The sequence below is a fragment of the Papaver somniferum genome, chromosome 6 (assembly GCF_003573695.1).
Source record: "Papaver somniferum cultivar HN1 chromosome 6, ASM357369v1, whole genome shotgun sequence".
In the NCBI taxonomy this organism is placed as follows: Eukaryota; Viridiplantae; Streptophyta; class Magnoliopsida; order Ranunculales; family Papaveraceae; genus Papaver; species Papaver somniferum.
In genome coordinates this window covers 2,797,267-2,814,645 of record NC_039363.1, presented here as the reverse complement: position 1 = coordinate 2,814,645, position 17,379 = coordinate 2,797,267, and the positions used below count along the sequence as shown (strand labels likewise).

General features: G+C 35.8%; 2 protein-coding genes and 1 pseudogene across 3 annotated transcripts; 2 read left to right on the top strand and 1 right to left on the bottom strand.

Annotated features, from left to right (window-relative positions):
• Window positions 1-1,883: 1,883 nt before the first annotated feature.
• LOC113286676 lies at window positions 1,884-3,853 on the top strand. Its single transcript, XM_026535265.1, has 2 exons — window positions 1,884-2,930; window positions 3,395-3,853. Exons 1-2 carry the CDS (start codon window positions 1,917-1,919, stop codon window positions 3,824-3,826), a joined length of 1,446 nt encoding a protein of 481 aa, XP_026391050.1. The 5' UTR covers window positions 1,884-1,916; the 3' UTR covers window positions 3,827-3,853.
• On the bottom strand, window positions 3,729-8,289 carry LOC113286677 (bet1-like protein At4g14600). Of its 2 annotated transcripts, XR_003329421.1 has the most exons (5): window positions 8,137-8,289; window positions 7,898-8,015; window positions 7,629-7,685; window positions 6,729-6,979; window positions 3,729-3,865 (listed from the first exon to the last, which is right to left on the bottom strand). XR_003329421.1 is itself a non-coding variant. In XM_026535266.1 (4 exons), exons 1-4 carry the CDS (start codon window positions 8,187-8,189, stop codon window positions 6,818-6,820), a joined length of 390 nt encoding a protein of 129 aa, XP_026391051.1. In that variant the 5' UTR covers window positions 8,190-8,289; the 3' UTR covers window positions 6,540-6,817. The 2 variants fall into 2 exon arrangements, 1 of the variants encoding a protein (XP_026391051.1); XM_026535266.1 differs by lacking the exon at window positions 3,729-3,865 and having other exon boundaries at window positions 6,540-6,979.
• Window positions 4,351-6,270, top strand: LOC113290318 (annotated as a pseudogene).
• Window positions 8,290-17,379: the final 9,090 nt, after the last annotated feature.

Genomic DNA, 17,379 nt, shown 5'->3' with positions numbered 1-17,379 from the left:
CTGAACCACATGATTATCAGAAGCCTAGAAATAAAATCAACCTAGAAGTCTAGTCTTGGATATCTAGATACCCACTACTAAGATGGAGCCAGACACAGCGACAGACTAGAATAACGCGTACTCATATTTTATATTATTATATTATGAAACACTTAATTAATCTCAGTCAAAGCAGTAGATGGCGAACACAACAAACAAACTATAGTATAGAATAAAAAAGAGGTTTCATCTTGGTATCTTCTTTTTTCTCTCTTTTTTGTTGCCTAGGTATGGACAGAGAAGGTGGGTGGTCCAGATTCAGGTTCTCCGACTTGGTAGAGATGACATAAAGAAGAGGTTTCATCTCTATATCTTGTAACAAGGTAAACACCGGGCTTGCTTTTGCCATGCGTCGAAATCTTGCCACACTGAATTTTTCGCAACAAATTGAAACTCTTCAAGAGAAGTGAGATAGTAAAACGCCAGTGGTAAATGCGAAGATACACTTGAGTACTCTGCAGTCTTCAAGCAGGAATGAGAATTGCATATATACTACACTAATTTATACACTAAGGGGATGTTTCATGAAGCTGAAATATTGATCTTGAAATGTGAAACAAAGGCTGCGCTCCGTATGCCATCACTTGCAATACCAATACAATTTTCTGGAAGAAAAATAATGGCAGGAACACACAATTGAGAAACTAAAACTGACAAGAGCCCACAATTCGTATGGGAAGCTGCATACACCAAAAGCCCCTCTCTGAACTATCGAATATACAATCATCAAAAGCATCAAAATGCAGTCCCTCTATACAATTTCTGACGGCTGTCAGATTTGATTCAGTTGACATAAACAAACTATTCTAATGATAGTTGAAGTTTGTGATTCTCGTTGTTGTTGATGACAAGCTAATGATGACAGACGAGCTTGGTGCTATTGAAGCTCAAGCTGTTTACGGCTACAATAATTCCATGAAGTGAACAGAGCTATGCCGATGGAAGACGAAGATGGTACTGATGGGTATTTGTCGATGGAAAAAGGAGATTAAAGACTTGTTTTAGAAGATCAGAACAACACATGACTAATAGTCTAATATATAGTTGCATCAATCAGATCTAAAATATACTTTTTATCAAGAGAACGAGATTAAAAACCTTACCGATTCAACATCTCTCCTTTATAAACCCTAATTACACCATCACTGATCAATGGAAAAAGGAGATTAAAAATCATAATTCAAGTGTTCATGAAGATTTACACCTGGAAGAAGAAGAAAACGAATCAAATAAGTAGTTTTTTCCTTTAAAAAATAACAAAACATAATTTCATAAATTATGGATTTGAGAATAATTTTCTTATAAGAAATGGGTGCGCGTCTGAAATTTTCTGAGTGTGGGTTTCACAGTGGCCATAATCTAAAAAATGGGTGTTGCAGTAGTTTTTACATACCAAAAAGTTTTTAACCACAAGATTTTCAGCAAAACAGTTGACATTTTTGATTAAAGATTTATGTCTAAATGCATCAAAGTTCTAATCACAACCAAGAAATTGACAGAAGCACTCAAAGAATCACAAATCCGCGAATATGACATGCTGCTCTGCCAGCATGATTTGGAAATGAAGTTATGTTGACTTGCAGTTGAAGCATTTTGCTTTCCCTTTTCATATGTGGTTCATTTCCACTATGGGTTCCTGATTTAGATAAGCCGAAAATTGTATCCGTGCACGCAATGTGCGAGCTTTTGTAGCGAGTGCTCACTTACCGGATGGCCTGTCCATGTTAAGAGAAGGGAAAACTGAAATTATACATCATTCATCAGATAAACTCTACGTAAAGTGGATTGTATAGCTATGTTTCGGTTGAGAAACGTAAAGTTAATTTTGATTCACTATATATTAATCCAATTTTTGAAAAGAAAAAGATAATCCAAAAATGGCACAAACACATAATCTCTTACCCAAACCTTCAAAAAGATCTGCAACACCAACTCGTTACATGTTTCGCGAAAGACTATTATTTTTCCTTCTTGGAATAGCTATTGCTGTGGTAATATTCGTTGCAATTGCTTCGTCTTCGTTGTCTTCCCGGTTTACTCAAAGTTATGTGTTGATTCTCAAACAATCCAATTCATCAGAGCTTATCAGTTCAATGACTACTAAACTACGTCAATCCGTTACGTTTCTTCCGTTAAAAGATTTGAGGTACTCCCAAACAAACCAAGACGGTCATACTTGGTTCATGTCTTCGATGTATGATACACATGAAGAAGGTGAAGTTCAGTACCAGCAGTTCCCATCAAACGCATCAAAAGGAAGATTACTTTGTATAATGGGACGTGACGGTCACGACGGCTCATGGAACTCTTATGCGTTGGCATTTCCTGATGCACTGCCAGAAAATGCAACATTTTATCCAGGATTAACATTTATTTCCAACAATCACTACAACTATGGTAATATTTGGCATGGGCTATCAGCCCTTTTTCCATTTGTAGCTTGGCATAGAAGAGTCGGTAAGTGCTCGTTACCCGCACGGTGGATTTTGTTTCACTGGGGTGAACTTAGGAGGGAAATGAGTGTTTGGTTAGAAACATTGCTGAAAGCTAGTTTTAATGGTAACGTTCATATTGAGACTTTTGATGGGTTGAGAAATGATGAACCAGCTTGTTTCGAAGAAGCTGTTGTGATGAGACATAATGAAGGTGGGATGTCTAGGGAGAGAAGGATTGAAGCTTATGATTTGTTGAGGTGCAAAGCTAGAGTTTACTGTAAGGTGCCTTTGGAGCGAAATGGTACGCAGATTGGGTTGACGATGTTCATGAGAACCGGAACAAGATCGTTTAAGAACCAGTCTGCGGTTACTCGGATATTTCAAAGAGAATGTGTGAAAGCTGGAGGTTGCAAGTTGCAAGTTGCCGACTCCGGTAATCTTACGTTTTGTGAGCAGGTAAATAAGACAGCCTAATATTTTCAATCTTTCTTTATTTTAAGCTACTCTTGAATATAAAAGGAATTTGTCATTAGCCGACTCAGGTGGAGTCAGAGTTCAGCTCAGCTGTTCTTTCGGCTCAAAGATTGTCCATTTTTTTACCGACTCAGACATCTTATATCTGACTTAAGTCTGACTGAATCAGTCAGCCCCAAGTTATGAAAACCCAGGTCTAGTTTTTTTCCGCTCATATACATAAAATAAATGTTACTTGTAATTTTCAGTAGTCTGACTCAAGCTCCAACAAGTCAGATTTTAAATTAGTCTGACTCAAGCTCCAATGAGTCGGGTTTTAAATGAGTCAGATATCAGAGGAAAATATGTGTCTGACTCGATGGGCATCGATCAGACAAAATGGTACAGCTATTCAATCAGCAATACTGGGGGCAGGCTTCATTGATTTTTTCTTTTTTTTTGTGCAGGTAAGTTTGATGAGTTCTACAGATATCTTAGTATCTCCACATGGGGCTCAGCTGACAAATATGTTCTTCATGGACAAGAACAGCAGCATAATGGAATTCTACCCTAAAGGATGGCTCAAATTAGCAGGTATAGGGCAATATGTTTATAAATGGATAGCTAGTTGGTCCGGAATGAAACATCAAGGTGCATGGAGAGATCCTAATCCGGATCCTGACCTGCGAAAATGCGAATTCCCAGAAGATGATCGTCGTTGTATGACTATTTACAAGGATGGAATGATCGGTCACAACGAGACATATTTCACTGAATGGGCTAGAAATGTACTTGCTGAAGTGAAGATAAACAAACAAGATCAATCCCGAAACAGAATCCTAACTGGAAACAAAAATAAGCTACAACAACTTCAAGCAAGTGGATGTGCCTGTGGTTAAATCATATTCAGCTCATTGTTCTACAGTTGCATACTTCTCCTGCAATCAAAAATCAACCCATTCAGATGGTTTATGTTCTGCAAATTTCCATGTGCACACACAATTCTTTCTTTTTGTTTGCGTTGAGTTGACTATGGCACAAAAATTAAGAACCGATGCGGACACTGGCGTAGATCCCGGTTCCGCGGTTCTCTATCTTAAATCACACAACAGAGTTCATAAATGCAACATAAAGCATTTAACAAATGAAAATGCTTCGATACTGACAAACTGTTTCCTCCCATCCATGAATGAAAATGTATAACTAATCCAACAGATAAGAAAATATAATTAAGTTGATTAATAAAATCAAAAGGTCAACACAGTCATTTTCGAGCAGTCAGAAAAGTTGGGTTCAGTAATTGAAGTACATGCATACAGTTTTCGAGATTTATACAAATATTTTAGGGTCATTTTTCTGACTCCCAAGGACCATTCACTAAACCTTGAAAGATTCAGAGGAACAATCTCATGATCATCTTCTTATGGGTGTTCCTCAGAAACAAACAATGGATGAGATAGCAGTTGTGGAAATGGAGAGACAAGACAAGACCAAGGATCTGCACTGCAAATCAAAGGGTTTTGATATCTATAGCAACACAACAATTATAATCTTTCTCGCTCTATCACTAGTTACACTTCTGATTCTTTTTGATTTTCAAGCTCTACATACACCAATATCTTCTTCTTCCCTCAAGTCATGGTCATTCCAAAAATGGGAGACATTGTGTAAGTCTAACTACAATTCAGGCAACTACTCCAGCAAGCTCAATGAAATGACATCTAAGTTACGCGACTCGGTTACTTTTCTCCCTCTCAAGGACTGGAGGTTTAAACCCAGGGAAGGACACACCTGGTTCATGAGCACAATCGAAGATATAATAGAGGATGATGAAGTAGAGTACCTTTACTTCCCGTCAGAGGTATCTAAAGGAAGGATACTCTGTTTATCAGCACGTGATCGCCGTGATGGAGGAAATAACTTCTATGGGTTAGCGTGGCCGGAGAGTCTCCCTGCCAATGCCACTTTCATGGAAGGGCTGACCTATGTATCAGATACATACTATGATTATAACAATCTGTTTCACGGCCATGCTACCTTTTGTGGGGTGGTATAAAAGGAAAGGCTGTGAAAAGCCTTCAAGATGGGTCCTTTTCCACTGGGGTGAACTCAGGACTGGGATGGTAACATGGCTTCAGAAACTCATGGAAGCGACTTATGAGGACGATTTAAAACTAGAAACATTTGAAAGAGGGAATGGATTGCTCTGTTTCGAGAAAGCTGTGGTGATGAGGCATAACATGGGGAGGATGGGGCAGGAGAAGAAGCGTGAAGCATATGATCTGATGAGGTGCAAGGCTAGGGCTTTCTGTAATGTAAGCCAACCAGAGAAGGTATTGAACATTAATGGAAAAATGATACCAGTTATTCGGTTGACACTGTTGATGAGGAAGGGTCCGAGGTCTTTCAAAAATGAATCAGTTGTGATCCAGATATTCCAAAGAGAATGTGAGAAGGTAGAAGGATGCAAGCTAACAGCAGTCCACTCAGAGGATCTCAGCTTTTGTGATCAGGTTGGTGGATCTAATTCTTGATTTTTGAAACATATAAGTAAAGTACATATCTAAAAAACTTGAATGATCCTTCGTACGAATGACATGATCTATTATAGTTGTAAACTAAAAGGTCCGGAAACAAACTCACAGACACACCCAGAAAAGAAGTTTGCATTTAGCAAAAGCTATCAATCAGTTAAATATGCCCTAAAGGGTTCATGGGAAAAACATAGAAAACACTCGATGCTTCCAACAATCCAGTCCACTATTCTCTGTGTGTCTAGTGAAAATTCTACAAGTCACAATCAATCAAATATCTGCTAGTTGAGAAGTTAAAATTATATAAATTGTTTCTGCACAATAATTTGGTTATCATCTGTATAGAAGTGATTATGAATTTCTGAATTTCCTTTCAACCTAATTCTTTCTTTTGTATGTGTGTTGTACATAATCAGGTCAGTTTAATGAGTTCTACTGATATTGTGGCGTCACCACATGGGGCTCAATTGACGAACCAGGTGCTAATGGATAGGGGTAGTAGTGTGATGGAATTCTTTCCCAGAGGATGGAAAGAACTCGCAGGTGTGGGCCAATTTGCTCATCACTGGGTAGCAAGTGCCTCTGGGATGAGACACGAAGGTGCTTGGTGGGACCAACAAGGTGACAACATATGCCCTCCTGCAGAAAGTGATCGATGTTTCAAATACTTCAAGGGTGCGCAGGTTGGCCACAATGAGACTTACTTTGCTGAATGGTCTAGAAGAGTTATTAACCAGGTGAAGACAGACAAGCTAGACCAAGGCTCTACAGAATCACCCATAAACTCAAATATCTGCTCATGTGGGTAACATACATCCAGCTCACTTATGTTTCAGTAATCTACAAGTAAATTTTCCAAGGGAAGACTACACAGCTTAGATATTGTAAGAGACATGCTCTGATATGAAGTTCTATGGCTACCTCTAAGTGTCACAGGAGAGGGATTCACAAGCCAACTGAAAGTCATTAAATATTTTTAGCATCTTAGTTTGATTTATACACATCGAAAACTCGTGATTGATTATAAGGCTTTAACAAGTGTAGCTCCCTTATGTAAAACTTTTCTGCATATTCTAAATAAAATTTGAAGGCACTACATTTCATTTCAGAGATAAAGCTATGTATTCATATATGTACAAATTTATCATATGTTTAGTCTATAAGACACCAAAAAAGAACTGTTGGATTCAAGTCTAGGAAAAAGAAAAAGATCACATAAAACATTTAAAGTTGCTACAGTTAAAAAGAAAAGGTTTCGCAGTGGAACCTGTATTGACGTTGCTCGTTTTGCGTCTGGATAATTTGAATGACCTTGAAAACTTCTTTGATCAGCTGTTTCTTTGAGCCGAATACTCATCATCTTCTAGAAAATTTGGACAAGAAGTAGACCACGAAGAAACATAATAACACAAATAAGAGTACATGGAATACGTGGTTCGAACCATTTTGAATAATCTTTTTATTTATCCACCTCATATTGTTCTTCACTCCTGCTTGCGCTTTAATCACCGTCATTTGCTGTTTTTTCAAAAAGAAAAATGAGGGGACAAAACCAATCAGAGGGCAATCTATCACATAGTCACAATGTGTAATGAGTATTCATGTGAAGCATCTGCTAACACAGAGTGTTCAATTTTAATATTTTATGAAAAATCAACGCAAGTTTGCGAAGGAATGAAACAAGTGGGGAATCAGTTGTCTCATTATCTACTGCAAATTCGGCAGCTGTATCCTTTATAGGCATCGTTTGTGCAAAGATTTATGTAGTTAGCTGTATCTATCTGCCTACCTAAAGCATACAACAATTGAGAATTGAGCTAAACACTCTGGCTAATATAGGGCTCATCAAAATGATCTTAGAGTTTATCCACAAAAAATGAACTTTGTTTGGCTTCCACGATGTCCAGTCCCACACGAATTGGACAATGGTGGCAACTGGCGAAGCACGAATTATTGAAAATTACAAGCAATCGTCAGGATCCAACAATATGTGATAAATTGGCATAAGATGTCGAAGCATTTTTTAGCAACTTATAAGCCAAGGAACAACCCAAGAAGATTTTCTAAAGACTAAGAGTGCTATTCTTAACCGGGCTGAGTAGTGAAAATTCTGAAAGGTAAATCAAAAAACAGATAAACAAATTCTGAAAGGCAAGAAGATTATTACCAGTTGAGAAATCAAATCATTCTGATATCTAGCTTCATCCCCAATCTCTTGTGCTACCTGCAACATACACAACCACCAAATTAGGTTAACCAAAATACAACATCATCCTCGCCCAAAAATTCACAGACAAAATTGAAGAAAATGTCTCATAACTCAAATTATCAATATCCATCACTATAAACCACATTCAAACGTTTCAAAATTTGCAGAAAAATTCCAGAAATCTCAAATAAAAATCAAAAGGTTAGACCTAGAATTGATAAACTTACGTTTTTGAGCAGGGAGATTTTACTTCTGAGACCATTAACTTCTTCGTCTAAATCAGCATTCATCGGATCGATTCGAAGCTGAATTTCATCTGGATTGTTATTATACCCCGATCTTGCACTGCAACAACAACAACAACAAACAAATTATACAAAAATAATTAAAAATCGTGATACTCTTCAAATTTCTAGGGTTCGTGATTTTCTTCTTTGTGTAAAGGGATGAAATCAAGTGATGATACCTTGATCTGTGAGAAACAGCACCGTAGGATGGAAGTCCGCCTGAATTCGCCATCACAGAGAAAAAACGAGACCAGAATTTGGTAAGAGTTAATGACTTTTTGACACCGGCGTGGTTCTACTAATTCAACCCATTATTTATGGGTTCATCCGAAGTCCGAAGAGTAAAACAATGGTATTTTATCGGTTACACATATCCGAACGTTGAAGTTTTGCTTGTTACTCAGAGCTGGCGATCACCGCACCTTCGTACGAATCACTATTGAAGCATCTGCGGCCAAGAATCTATCTGGTGACGCGTACTGCTTGCCCAAATTCTTTTCATGCGATCTAAAAAAGAGGGATGCTAGACTCACCGAAATATCCATTGAAATTTCTTCAGAGAGAAATTGTGTGGCAGTTATCCTACGACTCACTGAAATTATTATAAGGAAAATTTACAAAATAGTCATAGTATTAGGAACCGATTTACAAAAGCATTATACTGTTACAAATTATTAACAAAATGGTCACTCTTCTGTTATATAGAGAGTTAAGTGGTGAGTTACAGTTAAATATGTTAATCAAATTACCTATCTATCCTTTGTACTTACCCTTTCATACATAATTTCAAATTTTGTATTCATTATAGTTTTTTGGACGGTAATGCTATTTGTATATGGTGGTGCCGCCGCTTACATATCGTTACATCACATTCAAGATCGTTAGAACACATTCAGGTTCGTTCGAACGCATTCAGGATCGTTAGAACGCATTCACTTAAAGGGTTCATCGCTTCCCTTATGGGGTTTAGCAAAGATTCTTAAGCTTCCACACCACAACCAATTAGTTAAATGAGGAGGGTATTTTGGAGGAGGATATTTTGAGAAAAGTTAATACTGTTTTATTCAAAAGTGTTAAATCGGACGGAAGTATGACTAATTTGTAAACGAATCACAAAAGTATGACCATTTGGTATACTGTAGTTTGTATTGTCACTCTAAATTTCACTTGTGGTAAGAATTTTATTTGTAACTATGTTATGTTCTTAACAAGAATCATAATAAGTAGCACAGTTGATTTAATTTATAAAGGATGTCAATCCTATTTATAAGAAAATAATCCAAAAGAGAATAACTCTCAAATATAATATCTTCACTGATTAGTCTAAATTATTACATTACGACATTTTTATAAAGTTTTATTCTTACAATGACTGACAAACAATTTCAATAACTAACAATAATCTTAACTACATTGATAATCCTAAACAACAATCGTACGTGCTACAACATTAGATACATAACATTACTCTCGTCCTAAAATCAACTTTGTCCTCAATGTTATAAGCAAAAAACCCGGTCTACTAAAGCTTTTGTCATATCCGCATTGACTTGATAACTTCAATAAAAATGAAATGTTCTCAAAATAATGAAAATTACACCATGTTCCAGGTATTGCAACAACATAGGAATATATGCAACGCGGAGATGTTAAACACTTTGTTGTTATTGCTCGGACATAGTAATTTTCTTCAGAATTTTGTTGTTGCGAAACATCTAATCCACCTTTTGTTTCAACACATTCATCAAATATTGGAAAGAAATCCCCAATTTCGAACAACGAGGTACTCTTAAACTTCGAAACGTATTACTTCACTATTTCCTTGAAGATATCAAAGAAATCAGTTACATAACAACACCCTTGTCTTCTGAATTCACCATTAAACGATCATAAGCACGTCAGGCTCTTGTCAGCTCGGCCATATCATGAAATTCTTCTTTGAGTTTTACCAAAATATCATAAACTTGCAACATAACATCTTTAGAAGTTTGTTGATACATCACTTGTTCTTCTGGCTAGAGAAAGTAAAATGGTGGTTTTATTTTTATAAACTCTTTAAAAAAGAACAAGATAAATCTCAATTTAAGCCAAATCTTTGAAATCCAAATCTTTCCTTGATTTCCGAATAAAAATTTGACAATCCTGATTTCCTGAACGAACAAAATATAATTATTATAAATCTTATGAATATTCTCCTTTGTTAACCAGAAAGAAAATATTCCAAATTCTAGACTAAATCCATCCAACATACTCAAAATTTTCCAGTTCAAAATTTTCTCATATTTTCCTATTTGAAAAGATAACCGAGCAAATAAGAAAAAAAAAGACCTTGTTATAACCTGCTCCTGATACCAAATGTTATACTCTTAACAAGAATCATAACAAGTAGCACAGTTGATTTGGTTTGTAAGGTAAACCAACCATGTTTATAAGAAAACAACCCAAAAGAGAATAACTCCCAAATACAATATCTTCATTGATTAATCTAAATGATTACAATACGAGTATTTTATAAGATTTTATTCTTAAAATGACCGACAAACAATTTCAATACTGACAATATAATCTTAACTAGATTACATGATAATCCTAAAAAACAATCATATGTGCTACAATATCATATACATAACACACTGACCATTTTTAGTCCTAATTGACTCAATTTGATTCGTGAGATTCCTCCCTATGGGAGATCGGAGAACGAATCCCTTTAATATCTTAGGCTAATGTGTCTAGTATTCGCAAAATATTTGGCTTACACTATGTTTACATTTTGTCATTGTAATAATATTATCTTTTTTTCTATTGGTCCACGTGTATTTCTAGGCATGAACACATGTTTTCAAGTGGATAGCTTTTTCTTTTCTTTCTCTCTTCCTTTAGTGTAATAAATATAGAATCATCCCTATATTTCGGAAACTGATCAATTTTCACTAATTCAATCTGATATTCATTACATTGAGGTATCCGACAACATCGTTTCCGCATATAATCACCATTAATGGTAAATTTTTCCAGATCCACATCCATTTTTCATCAAATTTTTCCTTTAATCTTCAGAATCATCTAGTGTTTTCTCTCATATTCTTCTTTTTCTTCACAGTACTCAGTATATCATTTTTCAATCTTCAATCTAATGGTGGTATATGAATCAAGAATTTCTCAAGTTCCTCTTAATCAAATTTATGGAATTGTCTTACAGACTCAAGGAAGACAATTTTCTTACTTTGAAATCTTTAGTTCTTCCCTCCTCAAGAAATACAAAGTTTTATGATTTATTAATGGATCTCTACCTTGTCCACCGTATCTGCTACACAATGATGTGAATCCTGGTTATGTAGCCTGTCATGATGATGATCCAACCTTGATTCTATGGTTTCAATCCTCAATTTCAGATTCTATTATAGCATACGTTGTCAGATCTCATTTCTCAAAATATCTTTGCAAAGCAATTGAACACATGTTTGCTCGAAATTCTACCTCTCATCTGATTCAATTGCGTCTTATTTTCTAATTCCTAAGACTTGGGATCAGGTACGGTTTATAATTCCATGAGTGAAATCAAGAAGGTAATAAATGAGCTACTTGTTGATGGATATAGGATCTTAGATGATGTATTAGTTATTACCGATTTCAATGGCTTGGGAACTGATTATATCTTGTCTTTCACTTTAATAAGAATTCGAAGTCCTCCGGTCACCTCCTAAAGAATTACACAACAATCATCTCAGCAAAGAAATAGTTGTAACTACAAAGCAAAAAGATCTTTTCCCTGAAGATAATAGTAAAGCATTTGATGTTACTACAAATTTAATTTCTTATATGCTATAGGCAGAGGTAGGGGTTATCCTTCATTTCCCTACTCATTACCTTTCACATCATCATTTCCTTGTCCACCTAGAGTCTCTATTCATTTTCAGATGCATCACGTTCCAAATTTTGCTCATAATATCTTAGCATGACCAAATCCCACTATGCATCCTACCTCTACCTTTACTGCTTTAATATCTAACAAGATTTATCAGATTTTCCACAAAGGTGTTCATCTTGCTTATGAATGTCGTTACATGTTGAATTTTGTATATAAAAACTCTTATACTCCTCCTAATTTAGTGTTATGCTTGCAACTGCTAACATCATGGGGGAGAATGCTTGGTATGCTGACTCAGGAATAAACAATCAAATTACTTATGATGAGAATAAATTACAGCACGCTACTCCTTTTGAAGGTGTTGAGGATATTCAAGCAAATAATGGTGAAGGTATGACTATTACACATGTTGGTTCTACTACTGAGCCTACCAGTTATTATGACTTTCATCTGAATGATGTTATTCTTGTACCTAAGTCATCAAAAAAATTATTTGTTCACAAGTGACAATAACTGCTCAATTACATTTGATATTCTAGGTTTTTCTGTTAAGGATGTCTCATCTGGGAGGATCATTTTACAAGGGCCACATAAATATGGATTATATCATATGAAGTTTCTCAAGTCTGGTTCTCCTCAAGCCTTATCAAGAATTTCTACGTCAGCATCCACTTGGCATAGAAGACTTGCACATCCTTCATTTCAGTATCTTCAAAAAGTATCACTCTTTTTAAAATTTGTCTCATGTAGTCAAAAGTCATATTTTCTGTAATGAATGTCACTTAAGAAAATGTCTTAAACTGCCTTTTATTTTGTCTAATCATAGAGCTAGCTCACTTCTGGAATTGCTACACATGGATTTATAAGGTCCAAGTCTTGTAACATCTATTAGTGGTTTTAGGTATTTTTTTGTAGGTTTCAATGATGATGATGATGATGATGAAACTCAAAAGTTATATTTCGATTATCTCAAGAAGGAATACATCTTTGATAGGTACATCATCAACTTCATCTACAAAATAAAAATCTCCGACAACAACTTCAATCTCAGGAAAAGTGGAAGCGGTAGTTGCATACATTAAAATATTGATAACGAGATTTATATACAGATGCAGACAGATTTATACTTCTTCTCGCCGATTTCGATCGTTCTAGGTTACCTTTGTTACTTTAGTTTAGCCAATTTAGATAGTTACTTTTGGATTGAAAACTTTGAAAAATGGTTGGATCATTTAATGATCCTTATGCTTCTATGATTTGTAGTCATGTGTCGTTTGTTTTTGTTTCAGATAAAATAAGTAAGACCATTTAACATGTTTAATGTCCTTGGGTTCCTAGAATGATAAAACTGGTAGAAAAAAATAGATTCGCATAATCAGTATTTATGGAGAAAATCCTGTGATCACGTTGGTACCTTGATTTTTAATATTTTATTAGCTAAGGTGATCTATCATAATTCTGTAACAACAATCGTCTACTATATCAATATATAAGGAATTTTTCTTTTATAAAAATAAAAAGAAGAAGATAATATTGTTTTGTACTACAAGAACTTAACTACAAATACATAATGGAAAGTTACATGTGAATACCAATATTCTCGTGGGAACGTGTCACGTATCTGGCGGTCGTGTGCAAGTTAACAAAGTAGCCCTAGCGATACGCAAGTATCTGAGAAGTAGCAGATCCCTTCCTGATCTACTTTACCCTATCTCGAGGAAGGATACCTCGATGGCTTAAATGGTAAAGTGGATCCTAGCATAGGGAGGTGGAATCTTTCGAAAGGATAGAGGTAGCAGACATATCTAATCAGCGTTTAATGTCGCAAGCCTTATCTATACGTTTGGTCAAAGCGCATTGTCTGACTGGTGAAGGCATGCGGTGAACGAATGAACAACCTGTACTAAGGTTGGGGAGTTCACGAGGGAACGTGGCTCAGCTGAGGTGGCAAATATCGACTGGAGAAAGCGTGCGGACAACGAAGGTACCATTTGTACGCAGGATACATCAGGATACGGTGGACCCAAAGACAACGAATATGTTTCTGGAGTAGAATGGCCTATAAATACCGAACTCCACCAACAAATAAAAGCATTCAATACCGGATGGAAATGAGATCTAGTCTTAATCTTATACCTCTTTAATGTTTAGAACTTAAGTATTTACTATAGATTGAGTTCTCTCTATTACTTTGGGAAGCATTTAAGATATTTGTAACCACTATTACTTAATACATAAACACTCATTACCCCGTGGACGTAGACGTAAGTCGAACCAGGTAACCTCTTGCGTCTCTTGATAACTTAGTAGCATTTACATTACCTCAGTATTGTTCGTTATTATTGTCATTATCTTGAGTACCTTTTATTACTTACCCATATCAGTTCAACTGAAATATCATTACTACTTTGTATTAGATTCTCTGAGATGTACACGTTACGTAGACTATGGGAAAAATAGCAGTGACATTACGTAATTCCTTGCTCGACTTTTCTGTTCTAGCAAATTTCGAAAAAACATTAACAACCTTGTTTCTTTATTTCAACATGTGATAACACCTCTAAGAATTGAACTAGCTAAATAATCTCGGCTAATTTGGGGCTTAGGCCAATTATTTGGTGCATGTTATTAAATGACAAAATAAGCATTTTGAAGTAAAATGGGATACCCCTTAACCAATTATGTTCTTTAATAACTAATTTACCCTTAATTAATTAGTGTAAATTTAGTTTTTTAATAGATATTTAATCTTATTAATGTAGAAATCAACTAATGTTGATTCATCACCAAAACACGATAATTTATGTATTTTTTTCGAAAACACTATCCATAATCGGTTTACGTTCATGCACTCATAAACCTATTCTGGGTTGGTGTTCGCTATTTACGAAGGATATCTATAATCGGCTAAAGAATGCACAGATAAAATATGATTCTAACAATCAGGTTTTTCTAGGTACATATTAACGTTTATGTGAATATACACATAATCCGATTCTAACAACAAAAAAAAAAAATATAGAAAACCATGTACCTCTTCCATACCATAATCATTTTATGTGGGCATTAAATTTTAACAATTATGGTAAAAACAATTTCGACTAGAAAGCACATTCAGTACAATCAGTTGATGTGTTGATGAACATCGACCGATTGTCATAAGAATCGGTACATATATATATGAACGTCGACCAATTATGTTAAACACAATAACCCAAGATCGTTTGTAGTTTTCAATCCTGAATAGATAAATTAATCACAAGTATAATAAAGAGATATGAGTTGCAACCGACGATGTTTAGTTTGATTATTTTTTTCTGAATGTATGATGAAATATCTTTTAAATCGATCGATGTTGTTAGAATTAATGGATGAGTTTGAGTTTGAGTTTGAATTTTAATTTGTAAGAGAAATTATTTGAATAGATTTTAGAATGATTGAATTTTAAAAGAGAGGATATCTTAGTACTTTTATCTAGTTTTGTCACGTAGCCACATATAACCCCTATATGCCCCAAACTAGCCAGGTAAATAATTAGCTAATATCAAAAATCTAATGATGATTTTTCCAAGTAGTGTTTTTTTTTTCCGTGACTGCCACTAGTAGAAAGCTTGAAATCTAGCTCAAAGTTCACATCCTCTATTCTCATTTGCCTATCCCATTCAACTGCTACCACCATAGCTTGTAGTTCTTCATTCACTGTTTCATTTAAGAAGACCCATTTGGCTCCTAGTGGAGTACCTGGATAATATTGAATGAATAATACAATGCCTCCGATTTGAGTTGAATCTTTGAAAGAACCATTATAATTTATAGCTAGTAATAGATCCACGTTTAAGGGATGTAGATGATGGTCTTTCATGACAAGGCATAATGGTAATTTAAGATTCGATTCGAGATTTATCGCAAAAACTAGACTCATAGGCTCACCCAAAGTCTCCAACTCATGAAAGAGACTATGCTTTCGGCCTTAATTTCAAGACTTAGTTTTTTGCAGCTCTCGGCCTCTCAAAGCTCATCTTCCAAACTAAGGACGTCATAAATATGTTTTTTTGTACATCCACACGATATATACTACTCATGTCTGCTCGTTATCCTCATGAACGTCCATGACTGATTCTATAATCATGAGAGAGATTTAAATACCAGTAAGCACAACTCCTACATCTCTCTCATGAACACTACTCAAGTCTTACGAGACTATGAGTGACAGTGACTCCTAGTACATCCCGCCAAATACACTCGTCATGTCTGCTCCTAAACCTCGTGACTAACTCCCATCACAAACTCACGAGGTATGTTGGTCATGTATGCTGCAATGAATTAATGATCTTGTGAGATTCACTGGTGAAGTCAAGTTTTTCATAGTCTCATATACACAAAAGGTACTCTCAGGCACATGTATACAAACCTTTCTCATGTCCCAACTGACTCCACGAGACCTGAGCCTCATAAGCATGTCCTAGCTGAATCCAAGAGCCTTGAGTAGGGCTGCACAGGAACCGTCCCGTCCCATAAGACCGTATCGGAACCAGAGAAACCATACAGGTATCATCCCGGAACCGCGGTCAGATGAGACAGGTATAAGTACCAAAAACTGGTATCGTTCCTAGAGTAGGTACGAGTAATGGTTCTATAATATTCCAGTCACGTAGTACCGAGGATCTCTATCCGTTGAATTAGCCGTTGATAGTATGGGTTATACCCTTTCTCTATCGTATTCTCCTCATTTCCCGTTCCATCTTTCAGGTTTTCATTTTCCTCTCATAGAAGAGAAGAGAAGAGGCCATCGTCGATGCACCACCATCTTCTAAGTTCTAATCATCATCAACTGTTCTAAGTTCTAACACCATCTTCTAAGCCACCGCACCACCATATTCGTTTTCTATTTACCGGTTCTTTTGAAGTGTTCGATTCTGATTGATGATATTGACAAGCTCGTTGGCAAGATTTCCTGATATCGAATTAAGGTAAAAATACTCTTGAACAGAAACCAAGTGCGAAAACAACTCAGTGATCTGGGATTTGAGGATGGCCCAGTTCCAGTACGCATACAAAAATTGGAAAAAAAAAAAAAGAAAAGAAAAGAAACAACATAATAGAAATTACCATGGTGCTTGGAGGAAACCACTGCAGAAAAGAGCAAGTGAAGAATAAAGACCATTTGCAGCAACTAACTCTCCATCATAATTTGAAACTGTTGGGTGCAAAATCCTTAAATTTCGGGTTCTTCTCTTTTTCCAATCTCTTCTACCGATCGATGGACTAAACTGGAGAGAAACCAATTTCAAAAATTGAGTTCTTTTTTGCTGTAAATCTCAAATTATGTGTTTTCTTCTCAAATTTTAGTTAAAAAGAAACTGTGAAATAGAAAATGAACAGTAAATTATGTGTTTTCTTTTTATCTCCTTGACATTTTATTTTTACAGATACTACAGGTAAAGAATCAGTTTCGTCCCGTTTCGCACCGAATTAAACAGATACAGGTCTAGTCCCGTCCCGTACTGCACAAGGTACAAGTACCGATCATAGGGAGGTACAGGTACTCAGC